The sequence below is a fragment of the Nicotiana tabacum genome, chromosome 10 (genome assembly GCF_000715075.1).
Source record: "Nicotiana tabacum cultivar K326 chromosome 10, ASM71507v2, whole genome shotgun sequence".
Classification (NCBI taxonomy): Eukaryota; Viridiplantae; Streptophyta; class Magnoliopsida; order Solanales; family Solanaceae; genus Nicotiana; species Nicotiana tabacum.
In genome coordinates, this window is record NC_134089.1 from 114,586,465 (window position 1) to 114,600,977 (window position 14,513).

The window sequence follows — 14,513 nt, forward strand, 5'->3', positions numbered from 1 at the left end:
AGTACATATAGACGATTATGGTTCATTCATGATGTGAATGTGACAACATCTGATTTATGAATACATATTCATTTTTTGGAAGAATATGAACGTGCTAGTGGTAGTAAATATACCACACTCACCTCTAGAAGGAGTTTTAAGATGATATAAGAAAATAATATCTTTATTATGGCATGAATGGTCATTGATCATTGCCAAAATATTTTGGTAATGTGATTATTAAAGAATATCATTAATGCAAGAAACATATCTTGCATATAATTTTGACCATAACCATAATGGTATAACTTTCTCTTTGAAAGAGATATTCACCATACGGATGTTGATGAATATGTGGTAGTACCAAATTAATTGAGAGCTCTGGAAGAACCAATTATACTATTTTGGAGAAACACAATTGATTATCAATAACGTATTGTGTTGTAGTAAGTCTCAAAGAAACTTATTCAGTTTCCAAAGTATACGCAAAAGCAATTGATTATATTGAGACTATAAATAAAGGAAAGATTTAATATCTTCTATTACTACAACTTGAAGCGCGGTAATATGTATGTGAAAAGCTACTCGTTTTATTCTCCGGTTTGTACTATACAAATAAAAGAATGCCACAATAAAGTATAAGTTTATTGATATAAAATCCCATATCACAATAAACTTGAAGTTTATAGATAATTGCACACGTCATGGTGTAAATCTGAAGTTTATCAGTATTGATAATTTATTCAGTTGGCATAATTGGTTTAGCGATATAAATTTAAGTATGATATGCAAAAATAATAGAGAATTCACATGGGTAAATATTAAAGAACTAGAAAGTTCTTTACGAATTCTCTTATATTGCTTGTTCTCATTAATTAATTGACCAACTAAAATTGGGATTGAATCCCATGAATGCTGAAAATATCAAAGATGAATATGGGCTCATTCATCTGCCATGTATACCATATAAGATGCATCTATGAGATGGTTACATGTGCAATTATTATTAACTCGCAACATGGTGTTTTGCGAGGTAACTTGCTCAATAATTTAATTTTGAGCATAATTTCCAGATTTTCTATTCAAGAAGCTCATCTTGATAAGTTGATTTACATCACGGTTGGTTTAGCAAAATGATTTATTGAGTGCCTCCACTTAATAGCTAAACTATTGCTTATGAGAACAAAGTTATCTATATCAGTTTGATATAGGTTATATACGAAAGTATATTACATTCTCCCCTCACAAGTGGTTCAGGGTCAGGAACCAAATAATTTCATCTTGTGATTATTGATGTGCGGTGTATATTTTGATTAACACCATAATGCACAAAGATGAGTTCCCAAAATTGAGGAAGAAAATTAATTTATCTAACATGAGGGGGAGACATGATAAACAGTTGAGAAAAAGTTATGTGGAATGAATTATCATTTGTATATCTAGATCCTCGAATACGATAATATGAACTTGAAGTTTATAAAAAGATAATTCATCTGCAATATATTGCAAATCATGCTAGAAGCATTTGCTGACCTAAAAAAAGTAACTATATTCTCATTGCAAATGCTCCTATTAAGTCCTAGAAGAACAAAGTCTATGGTATGTTTAAAGCATATAGACAAATCGATTTCAAATAACTTCTTGATAAAGAAGATGAGCAAATGATCAAAATGATCATAATAAGGAGGCAAGTGATCTAGAAGATCACATGACATAACACTTCATAAAATCTCATGAGAGGTTCAGGTACCTGAATATATGAATGAATAGATCTCTATGTTATGTCTATATGAAAATAAGGGGGTTGGAACCGATATAAAATATTCGTCGACGACATCTATGATAGCGCTAAATATATATGAGGATCTTAAGTCTGAAGAAACAATTCGAGTAGAATTGATTCCATATGAAAGACATATAGTTTTGGACATGTAGTTCAAACACTCGATAGTATAAAGTCAATGGTGTGTGCAATCACTTTTATCTATCTTATATGTCTAGCATGACATAAAAACTTGATATACATCTAAAGTCAATTTGTATGGCTTATATGACAACATCTGAAGAATTTAAATCGCTTAAAGCATATACAATTCTTGGTCCTGAAGTACCACATCCTAAGTGCAATTTGTGCACATATGTATCTTGCTATAATTATAAGCATGATAATGTGATAGAGAGAATTTTCAAGGTGCAACATATTCATTGGAGTTAATATGGTTGATTTATTCACCACATCTCTACTGATGTCAACCTTCAAGAAGCTAGTATACAAGATTGGAATGCAAATGCTTAAAGATGTGAATTGATGCTCTCATCAGGGGGAGTCAATACGCATTGTACTCTTTTTCCCTTACAAGATTTTGTCCCATTGGGTTTTCCTTGCAAGGTTTTTAACGAGGCAACCAAGAGGCGTATTGTTAGATATGTGTACTCTTTTTCCTTCTCTAGAATTTTTTTCCCATTGGGTTTTATTTAGTTAAGATTTTAACGAGACACATTATCTGTTGAATAGACATTCAAGGGGGAGTGTTATAAATAGAATTATATTTAAGGTGAATATCTATATTTAGAGAGATTTTAGGGTTGTTACTTGGTGGCTAAGTCACTTTCCCCCTATAAATATAGGGGTTCTATTCCATTGTAATTCATCCCAAAAGCAATAAGAATTCTCTCTCTCTACTTTTCTCTGCAATGTTCTTCTTCTTCTTTTATTGTTTCATAACAGTTACTTATAACTTTAGACCTCATCATTTTTTCTTAATTAGTTGAAGAGGAAATCTTTCAATTCTTAATTAGTTGAAGATGGAATCTTTCAATTAAATGTGCGATATACGTTGTACAATTACTTTCTTTTTGTTTAGTCTTAGATGATAGTATGGAGTAAGGAACACCACACGTAAAATTTTAATCGATTTTTAAATTTAATGTAGATATTTTATTTTGTATTTATTGTTGAGGTTTTGGTATGGAATTTTGAACAAATTATTTTCTAAATCTTTATTTCTTATATGGTCACTCAACTTATGAGAACATCCTATCAAAGTCAGTTTTGTTTCTTTTAGGACAACAAAATCATTCAACAATTATATTTTAACTCGGCAAATAAATACTATATGTTTTGACATGCCATGTCATATTACCTATTTTACTTTGACTTCTCCTTCTGGATCGAAAATACTTTTTGAACCCTTGGAAGTAAGCACTTGATTACACACTCTAGGTAAGTGAATATATTTTTATTTTAAGATTGCAACACTAGAACTAAACTCACAATTTTAGAAATTTAATAGACTCGATGCCAAGAATCTTAAAAGGTTAAGCTATATAATTTAAATTATGAATTCGTCTCCACTTAATTATAAGCTGGTCAAACTGTCTTATAAGCACATTTTAACTTATTTAAATGTTTGGTAAAATACTAAAGTGCTTATAAGCCAAATCTTTATAACCTTATATCAACTAAAAGTCATAAAAAACTATGTTATCCTTTTATTTCTTTTAAATTCTTAAATTACCTTTCCACAAATAAAACTTCCTCTCCGATCCATATTTATCATTCTTTTTTTTTCTTCTTAATATACTTTTAGATATATATTTTTTGGAAAAAAATTAAAGGTATTTAATTTATTTTAATAAAAGAATAACTTATAAGTAATTATTCTACTAAATACATCAGTTGTGTATTACCCGTTTTAATATTTCTATCCAAGTAAGTAGCTACTTATTATAAGTGAATTTCAACACATAAAAAAGATTCTAGCACCTAAAGCTTAGTTATGTACAATCTAAATAGGCTCTAAGTATGTCGAGAAACTAGTAATAGAAAAAGAGGCAAGCAAGGCAAGAAGTTGCATAAAGGTGCGGAAAACTTATAATGGTAGTATGACACAACTTCACACCACAGCTTTCACGCACATAAATAGAAATCTACAGTCTTGGCTGAGCCCCTTAAACTTGTCCCTTTTTCCGCTTAGACACCTATACTAACACTTGTACGTATTGAACGCTTAATCTCAAAAATAATTTGTCAATTAAACACTTCTCTCACATCCAACCGGAAATATAAAAGGAGTGAGCTACACGCAGATGATGTAGATAAATGGGGTTCTTTCTATTTTGAGTTCTTTTATGAAGAATAGACTCGCTTCCGGTGAAAACATGGAAACGGAGTCTCTTTTTCTATTTTGTTGAACTGCGTTGATTTGTTAATGGAGTTTTTCATATGATGTGTCCTTTTCTTTTCAAATCTGGAGAAAAAAGAGGGCGGTCACTGATGATCGGCCATGGAGGGAACATGAGGGAGGGGAAAGGCTGGCATGATAGAAAAAGGTCTGAGGTATTTCTCCGGCCATGCTTCGGGGAAGGTTCTCTGGTGATCCTGCTAGAGAGAGATGGATGGAGAAAATTTTGAAAAATAAAAAATTCTAGCTTCTCACGCTCTCTGAATTTGTGTAGTGCACGCACTATGCCAGCTCAGCGGAAAACTTTTAATGGCAGTATGACACTACTTCACGCTACAGCTTCCACGCACATAAATAGAAATCTTCTTTCGTATCAAATCAAATAGTAGTAATAACATGAATATATCACCTTAATATTTTGTTTGGTCAGTAAATCATGTATAAATTATTCCGGTATTAATTTTAACATTAGAATACCGGGATAACTTATACTTTATAGAAGGTGGGGTAATTAACATCGGTATAACTTATACATTTTTTAAAAAAATTATGTAATTGTTATTTTTAATATAACGTACCAAACAACAGATAAACAACATTCCTAGCATAACTAACCATAGGTATTTGTGTGGCTATAAATCATCTCAACTTAAAATAAACATTTAGGGGTCGTTTGGTTGGAATACGATTTATACCGGTATAAGTTATGCCGGTATAAGTTATATTGGGATAAGTTATGCTGGGATTGTTGTTTATTCATTGTTTGGTATGTTGTATTAAGAATGACAATTGCATAATTTTTAAGAAGAAGGTATAAGTTATACCAGTGCTAATTACCCCACCTTCTATAAGGTATAAGTTATCCCAACGTTAAAATTAACACCGGGATAACTTATACCTAGTTTGTTAACCAAACAGAGTATTAAGGTGGTATTAAACTTTTATATGACCCCTATACCTTCTTATACCTCATACCAAACTACCCTTAATGTGACGCCCGTAACGCGGTGGCCTAATTGATACACGCATTTTTAAGCTCGATGTAACACACTGTTTTATAATGTGTTGTATTGTATCATTTTGATTGATACAACATTTGGATAGATTGTATCGTTTGCTGTTATTAAATAACATCTTTATTATTTGGTTTGACTGTATTATATTGTACTGTACTGTTATATTTACTAAAATATTCTTAATTATTTTAAATACGATACTTATTAAGAACTACTCATAAAAATAATTTATTTATTTGAGTTTCCCATCTTCCTCACAGGGAATCATCATTCTACCATAGTAATGAAAGCACCAAATTGGTTTCATACAAAAAAAAAGTTTATAGCCCAATCAAAACAGAGAACAACGGACCTTCAGTTCCTGTAGTTTGGAATGGCAAAAGCCTAAGCAAATTATATATGTAAATTTTTAGCAAAAAGTTTGCAAAGATCATAGATGAGATAAAAATACAGAAAAAAAGAGAGGGAAAACTAACCAAAAAAATAAACGGCAGAGGGATGGAGGCAAAGTACATAGTTGGGTGAAGTATAATAAAAATAATAGGGTAAAGGGTAAAATTAAAATATAGAATAATTGGTGAGGGCGTAATTGGAAAAAGAAATACGGAACAATTCTACCATACCAATTTAATTATTTTATAAAATAAGACTTTTTATTATTTTGGAATAATGAATTTAATAATATAATATAATCAGTTTTACACTAAAATACAATACAATGGGTAACAAGCATCCAAACAATACGCAAGTGAGAAAAAAGGGCAAGTTTAAGGGGCTACCCATGTATTCAGCCAATCTTCTTTCTCAAACTTGGTATCAAATCAAATAGTTCCTTTCCTACTATATAGAAGAGCGTAGAAGCAGCTCGCCGTCGACATCCCTGCTTGCCGACAGAGGGTTATTTTCGTCACTTCACATGCAACTCTGTACTAAATTGTGTCTGTTAGTGTCATTTTACGCTTACTCAGCAGTCACCGCTACATGCGTTGCTGACAATTCCATTCCCCTGTGGATTTTGCACTACTTTGTATTCATAGCTTAATCAATCTGTGAAAGCTTTCTGGGAGGAGAAATTGGGTTTCGGTTGTGGTTCCTCGCCGCTCTAGCCTCTTTTCATCAAAGTAAACGAATTGCAAAGTTTACTTCATATCTGTAATGCGAAGCTTCATCTCCGGTCTTGATTTGGCAGGCGTTTATTTAGACAATAATCATTATTTGATTTAAAATTAAAATTAGTCATTCTGCTTTCAGATTTTGTTCTTCTTTTTTTGGGGGTTCCCAGCTCATTAGTTTTTATTTTTTTGAGACTCATCTCATGGACTGAAACATTTGCACTCCACCGCAGTGCCATCTCTATTTTACCATAATTTTGCTCTGCTTCACCCTCTTCACTTTCTTCAATGTTCATCTGTCTTGTCCTTCTTTATCATTTAACCCTTGTTATTTTACTATGATTTTTATTTTCGTAAATTAAATATGAATTTTTGGAATATAAAATGGTACTTTTAACATAAAATTTGAGTTTTTTCCTAAGTTTTCCGCAGTTCAAAGATAGTCACATGGTTGAAAGGTTAGTTTTACTGTTCTATTTCTTCTCCTTCATATTGGTGACTGATTATTTTGTTTCAGGATTCTTGTTAGGAGAGGGAAACAAAATTCGATGAGCTTATGTTCGGAGTTGATGTAAAGAAGAAATAAAATTAGATACTTTGCGAATAGAATTGCTTGATTGTTCCCTAAGCATGTTGAGTTTTAAACAGGGTTTACAAGCTATCTAAAAAGAAAAAGAAGGCAATTCCTACTCCTAATTAAAGAGATTCTAAACCCTTCCCATATTTAAGAATTGTTTTTCTTTTCCATATTAACAATTTACTAATTCTTAATGCTCCGTCTTTTGTTGGAGTGTACATGTCATAGGCTCCTTATATGCCGCAAGATATACTCAATTTTGGAGCCATAGAGTGACTTTGTAAGAATATCTTCTAAATACTGGGGAATGAGTTAACTGAGTTTTGGTTTCAAGTATCTGGTGATTAGATGTTGAATGTATTAAAATGGTTTCCTATCCATCTACAAAGGATTAGTATTTAGTTGTTCTATGCTTGAATGATAATAAGTTGAATCTATTGTGCAAGGAGATTAACAAAGAATTTTGTGGTTTCATGGATCAATTCAAGTGTCATCAGTATCAACAGTTTCTCAAAGACGATGGCCTCCTGGGACTTCAAGATGATCAAAATGTTAAAGACTTTGGTGGAAGGTCCATTGTTAATCTGGTGGAATATCCAGTTTGTCAAGTTCTTAAATCTCTGTCCTTTTATTATTTCCTTTTCTCCCCTTTCCTATATCTCTATAGGTGTCTCAATTAGCTTTTCTTTATTTGACATGCTCTTTTGTTTTTTCATGATCTTATCTCCAATAATCGCTTGGTCATACTTCAACTTCATCTCCGGTTTGTTTGCACAGGAAAAAAATGTCTTGAGTCCATACTTTTGGCAAATGCTTAGAGAAATCATCAAAGTCAAGCAGGATGTCATAAGGTACTATTTCATCCTTTAGCTTTACTATCGATTAATAAATCCCTTTGTTGTTGATGTTTCATCATTATAGCACAGAGTATTCTTTGGTTGTAAAGGACTAAATCATTGTGTTTTGCACATGTTATGTATTTGTGTCAAAAAAGAGCCGTCTTTAATGTAGTTTATATTTCCGACTCCATTGCAGTTGCCTTGAGGCACTTGATAACAATTCTGACATTGATCGGAATGAAACGTTAGGACATTTTATTCAGTTTTCAATATGTGCATCAATTTGGTTCTGCCCCTCAAAAAGAGTAATGAGCTTTTTTTGCTTACTCCATTCTTTCATTTTGTCGCAACCATCATTTCTATATGAACGAATGAAGAAGGTCCGGTTTGGTTCTACCATTTTAAATCCCTATATTTTCTCATGTCTATTTATGCATTCATGTGAGTGATTTCTATCCAACTTCTTTTACTAGAAATGATGAAGATGGTCTCCATTAGGTTGATTAACTTTTGTCTTGTTTTCAAACTGCTGACTTGTTTAAGAACATATGTTTCATAATTTATTTTCTTTTTATAATAGTGTTTACTTAAGAAAAAAAAAATTCTATCAGGCTATATTTTATTTTTACCACCATGCAGTTAGGAATTACTCATGATTCTAAGGAGTCGTTTGGTAGAATGCATTAGATAAAATAATGCATGCATTAGCTTTGTGTATTAATAATACCTTGTTTGGCAGACATTTTGAGCCTATGCATTAGTTATGCAAGCATTAGTTATACATCCTATTTGGTATTATCCTATGCATAACTAATGCATAGAAAACAATGGTATTAGCAATGCAATGGGTTTTAATGCATGCATTAGCTTAGTTAAAGACAAAATTGGCCTTCAAAATTTATGCTTGATTAAAATATGCTAGTTAATATATTAATGCAAGTATAAAATAATTCAAATAGTGAGAAATAAAATTATTTTTCTAGTAAATAAATAAATAGTTAGCATATTTCGTTTTTTATAAATAAATATTTGGTTCTATATTACAATATAGGTAGACAAATCAAATAATTTTTTTAAAATTTTTTCATATAAAAACATTTCTAAACATATGTTTCTTTCAAAAAGTTAGAGTGATGGACTGGTTTTGAGGGCATTTTTGTAAACAAACAATTCTTTTAGAAATTATGCAATGCTTTAATAATCAAACCAAACAATGGATAAGAAATATGTCAGCATAACTAATACCAGCATAACTAATACCAGCATTACTAATACACCCTATTCAGCATTATTCTTATGCACCCTACCAAACGACCCCTAACTGTAAAAGAAAGAGCATATGCAGGTTGTCCATGTTTGTGCTAATAGTAAATGGTTTATCTGTCATGTAAAGTTTTTCTTCTCACAATCTGAAATATGGTTTCAATTTTTACTAGACGTGGAATGGAATTGGTCTGATGAAAATATCTTGTTACGACTATAAGGTACCAACTTGGCAAGTTTTCTTTAGATACCATCGAAACAGAACAAATGTTAATACTGTGGTTATTCTGGTGTTTTGCAGTATTTATAGATCTCCTATTCTTCTTTTTTGCTTTATGCACTACAAATATTCTTTTATGCTTTTGTAAGAAATAGTTACACTTGGAATGCATTAAGAATGCTTTCATTAGTGAAGGCTTATGACTAATCAATGAAAAATAAATAATTCTTCCTTTCGAATACTGAATATCGCATTGCTATAAGATCTGTTCTACAGAGTGACTTTGCTGAAGGTGTCCGAGCAGTCTTAGTGGACAAGGATCAGGTTTTTTTCTTGCGTTGCAAGCCCGTGATACTATAATTTCATAAATGTTGGGTTTGTGGTTTCTTAGTGCATTTTTTGGTAAGGAATTTTGACTGAGCTTAGTTGAGGTGTGGTTTCATTTTCTTAAAGATTGAATAAATTTCCTGGTTTATATATTCTTTTTTTCGCAATACAGCTTCATTTGTCCCGTTAGACCCACCATGTTGTATTGTCGATTGAGTCGACTTACAACTTGCAGGAAACTAAAACCTTTGATGATTTTGTTTCCAGAGTCCAAAATGGAATCCGTCTTGCTTGGAGGAAGAAGTTGGAGAATTGAATGTCTGACCGTGCCTGGATATCCTACACTTTTTCAGTAGTTATTATTAATAAAATACTTATCTTTTGATCAATGAGAATACATTTTTATGTGTGTAATCCCAAATGACGCCTCTTCAGATGTTGGCATTATCTCTAAAATGTGATTTATGAGGAAATAAAGTGCAATTGGTGAAAAGAGCAAATGAAGGAGCGTTTTGTAATTTATTCTTCACTTAATTTCTCTCATTATTAACACCCTGTTTAGATTTCCTTTTTCAGTGCAAAATTGGAAAGTTGAAGAAAATGAGTGGAGATCAACACATGGATATGCATTACATGAGCAATATGGGGTTTATTCCGTGACCATAACATAAAATACATGTACTTCAACTGAATATTGTACTTTTTGTACTGTGAAATAGTATTTGTCAAAGTGAAACATACTATAATTGGAAGTGTTTGTTCTGCCGCTCGAAAAGAGTAACGAGCTTTTCTGCTTATTCCATTCTTTCATTTTATCGCAACCATCTCTCAACCCATTAGCAAGTATACACTGCTATACTTTCAGCAGAGAAGATACCAACTCCATTCATATGCTGACATGTTTTTTCATTGCTTAGGAAATACTATCTCATGTGGCAAAAAGCATAAAGATGTTAGTTTTATTTCTGCAATGATAAAATGCAGAAATTCTTATGTCTTGCAAGTGTTCTTGCTTGAGCAATGTTAACTAATCTTACAAGTGATTTTTATCTTCATCACAAAGCAATACTTTTTAAGCAAGAGTTACCATATCACTATTTACGCTATCAAACAGTATTTATCGAAATAAAACACGCTCTAATTAAAAACCCCGGGCCAATCCCATCTAGTAATAACATAAAGACAAAGAAAACTCAAGTTTTTACCACTAATTAAAAAAGAAATTTAATTACTCCAAGTCAATTTAGTTTACCAAAAGAGGAAAGTGTGTGTCGTGTTCTATTTTGCCTAAAAATAGCAAGTCAGCCGTTCTCTTCAAAACTTCAACTCCCACCGCCTTTCCAGATCTCTGTGTCTCTTTGTCTTTTCAACTAAAATCTTCATTACTACTTCTTGCTTCTCTCATTCAATTCAATGGCTTCTAAGTTCAATCCTCTCCGATATGACCTTCCTCCAAATACCCGCGCTTGCTTATTCCAGGACCCTAAACAACTCTCTTCTCCTCCCAAAACTCCCATTCAAGATCCAAAACTAATTATCAATGGGGGGTCCACACTCTCTGGCCATGTCAGCATTAGTGGGTCCAAGAACTCAGCTTTACCTATTCTTGCAGCTACCCTTTGCTGCTCTGGATCTTCAAACCTTAAAAATGTACCCTGTTTATCAGATACTAGAACTATGGCTTCAATCTTGGAGTCTCTCGGTGCTCAACTTATGACTTTTAATGGAGAAATAGTGGTTAATACTGATGGACTTCTGTCTGTAGAGCCTGATTCGGCTGAAATTCGGAAACTTAGAGGTGGCTTTTTTGTGTTAGGGCCATTATTGGCTCGATTTGGTGAGGCTACTGTTGGGTTACCTGGTGGGTGTGACATTGGAACTCGGCCTATTGATCTTTATATTCATGGTCTCCAAGCTCTTGGTGCTACAGTTGAGTTGAGGTTGGTGAACTCATTGATTTTCTATTATGTTTTTCACACAAGGTGTTTACACCAAAATAAGCAATTTAACCTTAGTGCCTAAGCCCCAATTTATGTGGCACCTTTGGAATTTCGAGAGCCAAATAAATTTTTCTTTTACTGCAATTTTTTGTATATGCTTTTTAAATATGTGACTTATAGTAGTACTTTTTATGTAGTTTTCAAAGATATAAATTTTATTTGAAAAAATTAAAAGATTCCATGTCAAATTCACGCTCAGAATTTAAAAAATTTGAGTTAAAATCTAAACAGTGCCACATAAACTGAGACAGTGGGAGTAGTCACAAGTTACAACTTACAAATTAAAGTGAGAGTCAAACATAAGTGTGTATGCCAGACATATTCTATTGTATTTATTGGTTTGGTGTAACACTGGGTGCGATAAGTTCTTACCGGCAGAAAGGTCCAACTAGAGACTTAAATTGGAACTCGTGACACTACCATTTGAAACTGAACTGGCCTCCTTAGAGACTGTTGGATTTAGTCTTTATGGAGTTTTCTTTAAGCTTTTTGACATGGTATTAAGTCCAATGTTTTCAATTTGATTGTGTCATAGTACTGATAGCATGTGAGTTTCTTCAGAATGAGTAGTGATTAACTTTGTGAGTCCACATAGGGATGGAAAAGTGCAAGCACATGTATCAAATGGTAAAGGTTTGACTGGTGCAAGCTTTGGACTTGACTGCCCCAGCGTAGGAGCAACAGAAACTCTTATGATGGCAGCATGTTTGGCTGAGGGAAATACTGTAATCTCAAATGCAGCACAAGTATGAAAGTGTATTGTCTTTCAACTTCTATGACAGTTACTTGAAGTTCCTATCTAAAAATCTGTAATCTTTATTATTAGCCCTTCATTCTGAAATGCACCGAGCATTTTTTTTAAATTGTTGTACTTTGATATGTACGATGCAGGAACCAGAGATCATTGACCTTGCTGGCTTCTTGACAAATTGTGGGGCAGCTGTGGAAGGAGCAGGAACAGACACACTGTATATTAGTGGAAGGAGAAGGCTGTATGGTTCTGAGTATAGTATAATGCCCGACAGGATTGAAGCCGGAACTTATATGTTAGCTGCTGCTATTACTCGATCACATATCTCAATGTCGCCTGTCATTTACAGCAATTTGACTTCTTTATTAGACAAGCTTTCACGTGCTGGTTGTAAAATATTACATCTTAGTGATGACACTTTGGAGGTATAGGAAATGTGCTAATGTCTTAATTTTCTTCCATCTCGTGCACATCTTCTTATGATAATTTGGTTCATGAGACCAGCTTTCAGCAGTACCTGGGGCAACTGGAGACAATTTGCAAGGGTTCAGTATCAAGACGCGTCCATTTCCTGGATTTCCGACAGATCTCCAGCCTCTGACAATGGCATTGCTTTCGACATGCAAAGGCATAAGCGTTATTGAGGAAACTGTCTTTGAAAATCGTATGAGCCATGGTATGTGATAATTATGATGCGCAGCTACTTTGGTTGTTTGTCTACAGTCTAGTTGTTTCAAAAATCACCTGCATAGCTCATGTCGGAAGTTTATCCCTGTAGAAGTCATTCTACAATCTGGATTATTGACTTGTCATTCTACTTGACCCCCTAGTAAATATACCACTGTACTGCTCAAATAAAATGTGACTGCTAACTGCAACTCATTGTGTTGATTTCCATCTTTCTTGAGAACTACTTGGAATCATGAAACCCCAATTGCTTTGGTAATTTTAAGTTTGTACTTCGGCTAATAATTCTACTTTGAGCAGCTATTGGAATCAACATTGATCTCTTTATCGAGGAAGCAAACATGTTATTATGTGTATGTTGCATGATCATGACTCTTTCCAAATGTACTACAAATTTTTAGCAAGAACAGTGTGCTCAAGATTCTATTCTGTCTTATTTTTCTTTGGCCACTGTACTCTGACACATGTATTTCATCCCCTTTCTCTTATTCTGGTGCTTTGCATTCACCAATCAGGGATGCGGTTTATGTTTTCTCCGTAGAATCTGAGTCATCTCACATGATTGTCTTAGAATATCTGGTCAGAATGCATAGAAAATGTTTGATGTCTTTTCCACTGATTATTTTAATTAAATTTTTCTTCAAGTGTTGTTTCATGATCTTCTTCTGTGCAGTAACAGAGCTGCAGAAATTTGGAGCTAAAATTCAGGTTTGTGGAAGCACAGCATTAGTTTTTGGGAAGGGAAATGCAAGGTAAGTCTCTAGTTCTTGATTGATTTCCTGAAACAATTTATTCAACTGAGTATTGGGAAATTGATTTATATTCGTATATGGACCTTTTGCTAGTCCACTATGTGGTTCTCAAGTTATTGCAACAGATTTGCGTGGGGGGATGTCATTGGTTTTGGCGGGTCTAGCTGCTGAAGGATGTACTGAAATCAGTGGAATCTCCCATGTAGATAGGGGCTATGAAAGTTTGGAGATGAAACTTCAGGGTCTAGGTGCCAATGTCACAAGGATGACTTCCAGTAGCGGTCCTAGCCAGAATTTTGGTATCAGCTTCGCAAGTTTGTAGTTTATCTTTGATTGATCATAAGACTCCAATAAAGCTCATTTGACCAGTTGTTCACTAACCTACTTAATGTACCGTTTGTTTGACCACATAGATTGATTAGGGGAGGCTCTTTTCTTTTGAGTTCTTTTTCGAATTTTTGAACTTGAACTTGAAAGGATTTAGGATAGATGTCATGACTCATGACTATCAGTTTTGGCAAGAAGTAGTATATCAGAAGAAATGCAAGTTGATTTTCTACTTCTTGGTTGAGTTCCAAAACATGTTACTCAGTTGAATAGACATCAATAAATTTTTGTTATACCCCCTAAACTTTTGTTTCTCCTTGGTTTGCTTCCTACTTTTGGTGTCAGCTCTGCCAGTTGATAAATGATGTCAGAATGAGGCAATGGAGCCATTGGCCAATCATTTGCTAACCTACTAATTTATATATGAGCATTTGCCTGACCTTACGAATTTTGTGGTTAAGGCATTTCCGTGAGTTGCG

At 33.4% G+C, this 14,513-nt stretch overlaps 1 protein-coding gene across 20 annotated transcripts; it reads left to right on the top strand.

Moving 5' to 3' along the window:
• The first annotated feature begins 5,903 nt into the window (after positions 1–5,903).
• On the top strand, positions 5,904–14,266 carry LOC107763358 (uncharacterized). 20 transcript variants are annotated; one of them, XM_075223221.1, is made up of 9 exons: positions 5,904–7,439; positions 7,646–7,719; positions 9,454–9,592; positions 9,785–11,457; positions 12,113–12,263; positions 12,409–12,693; positions 12,773–12,944; positions 13,629–13,707; positions 13,801–14,266. In XM_075223221.1, the coding sequence occupies exons 4-9, from the start codon at positions 10,931–10,933 to the stop codon at positions 14,027–14,029; spliced, it is 1,443 nt and encodes a 480-aa protein (XP_075079322.1). In that variant the 5' UTR covers positions 5,904–7,439; positions 7,646–7,719; positions 9,454–9,592; positions 9,785–10,930; the 3' UTR covers positions 14,030–14,266. The 20 variants fall into 20 exon arrangements, with proteins under 20 accessions (XP_075079322.1, XP_075079317.1, XP_016437340.1 ...); XM_075223216.1 differs by having other exon boundaries at positions 5,904–6,749; positions 7,357–7,467; positions 7,904–11,457; XM_016581854.2 differs by lacking the exon at positions 9,454–9,592 and having other exon boundaries at positions 5,904–6,749; positions 7,357–7,467.
• The last annotated feature ends 247 nt before the right edge of the window (positions 14,267–14,513 follow it).

Coding starts and splice junctions, on each gene's coding strand:
- LOC107763358 (XM_075223211.1), top strand. CDS start 10,931: ATGGCTTCTAAGTTCAATCCTCTCCGATATGACCTTCCTCCAAATACC. Junction 11,458..12,112: donor GGTGCTACAGTTGAGTTGAG/GTTGGTGAACTC, acceptor GAGTCCACATAG/GGATGGAAAAGTGCAAGCAC. Junction 12,694..12,772: donor TTAGTGATGACACTTTGGAG/GTATAGGAAATG, acceptor TCATGAGACCAG/CTTTCAGCAGTACCTGGGGC.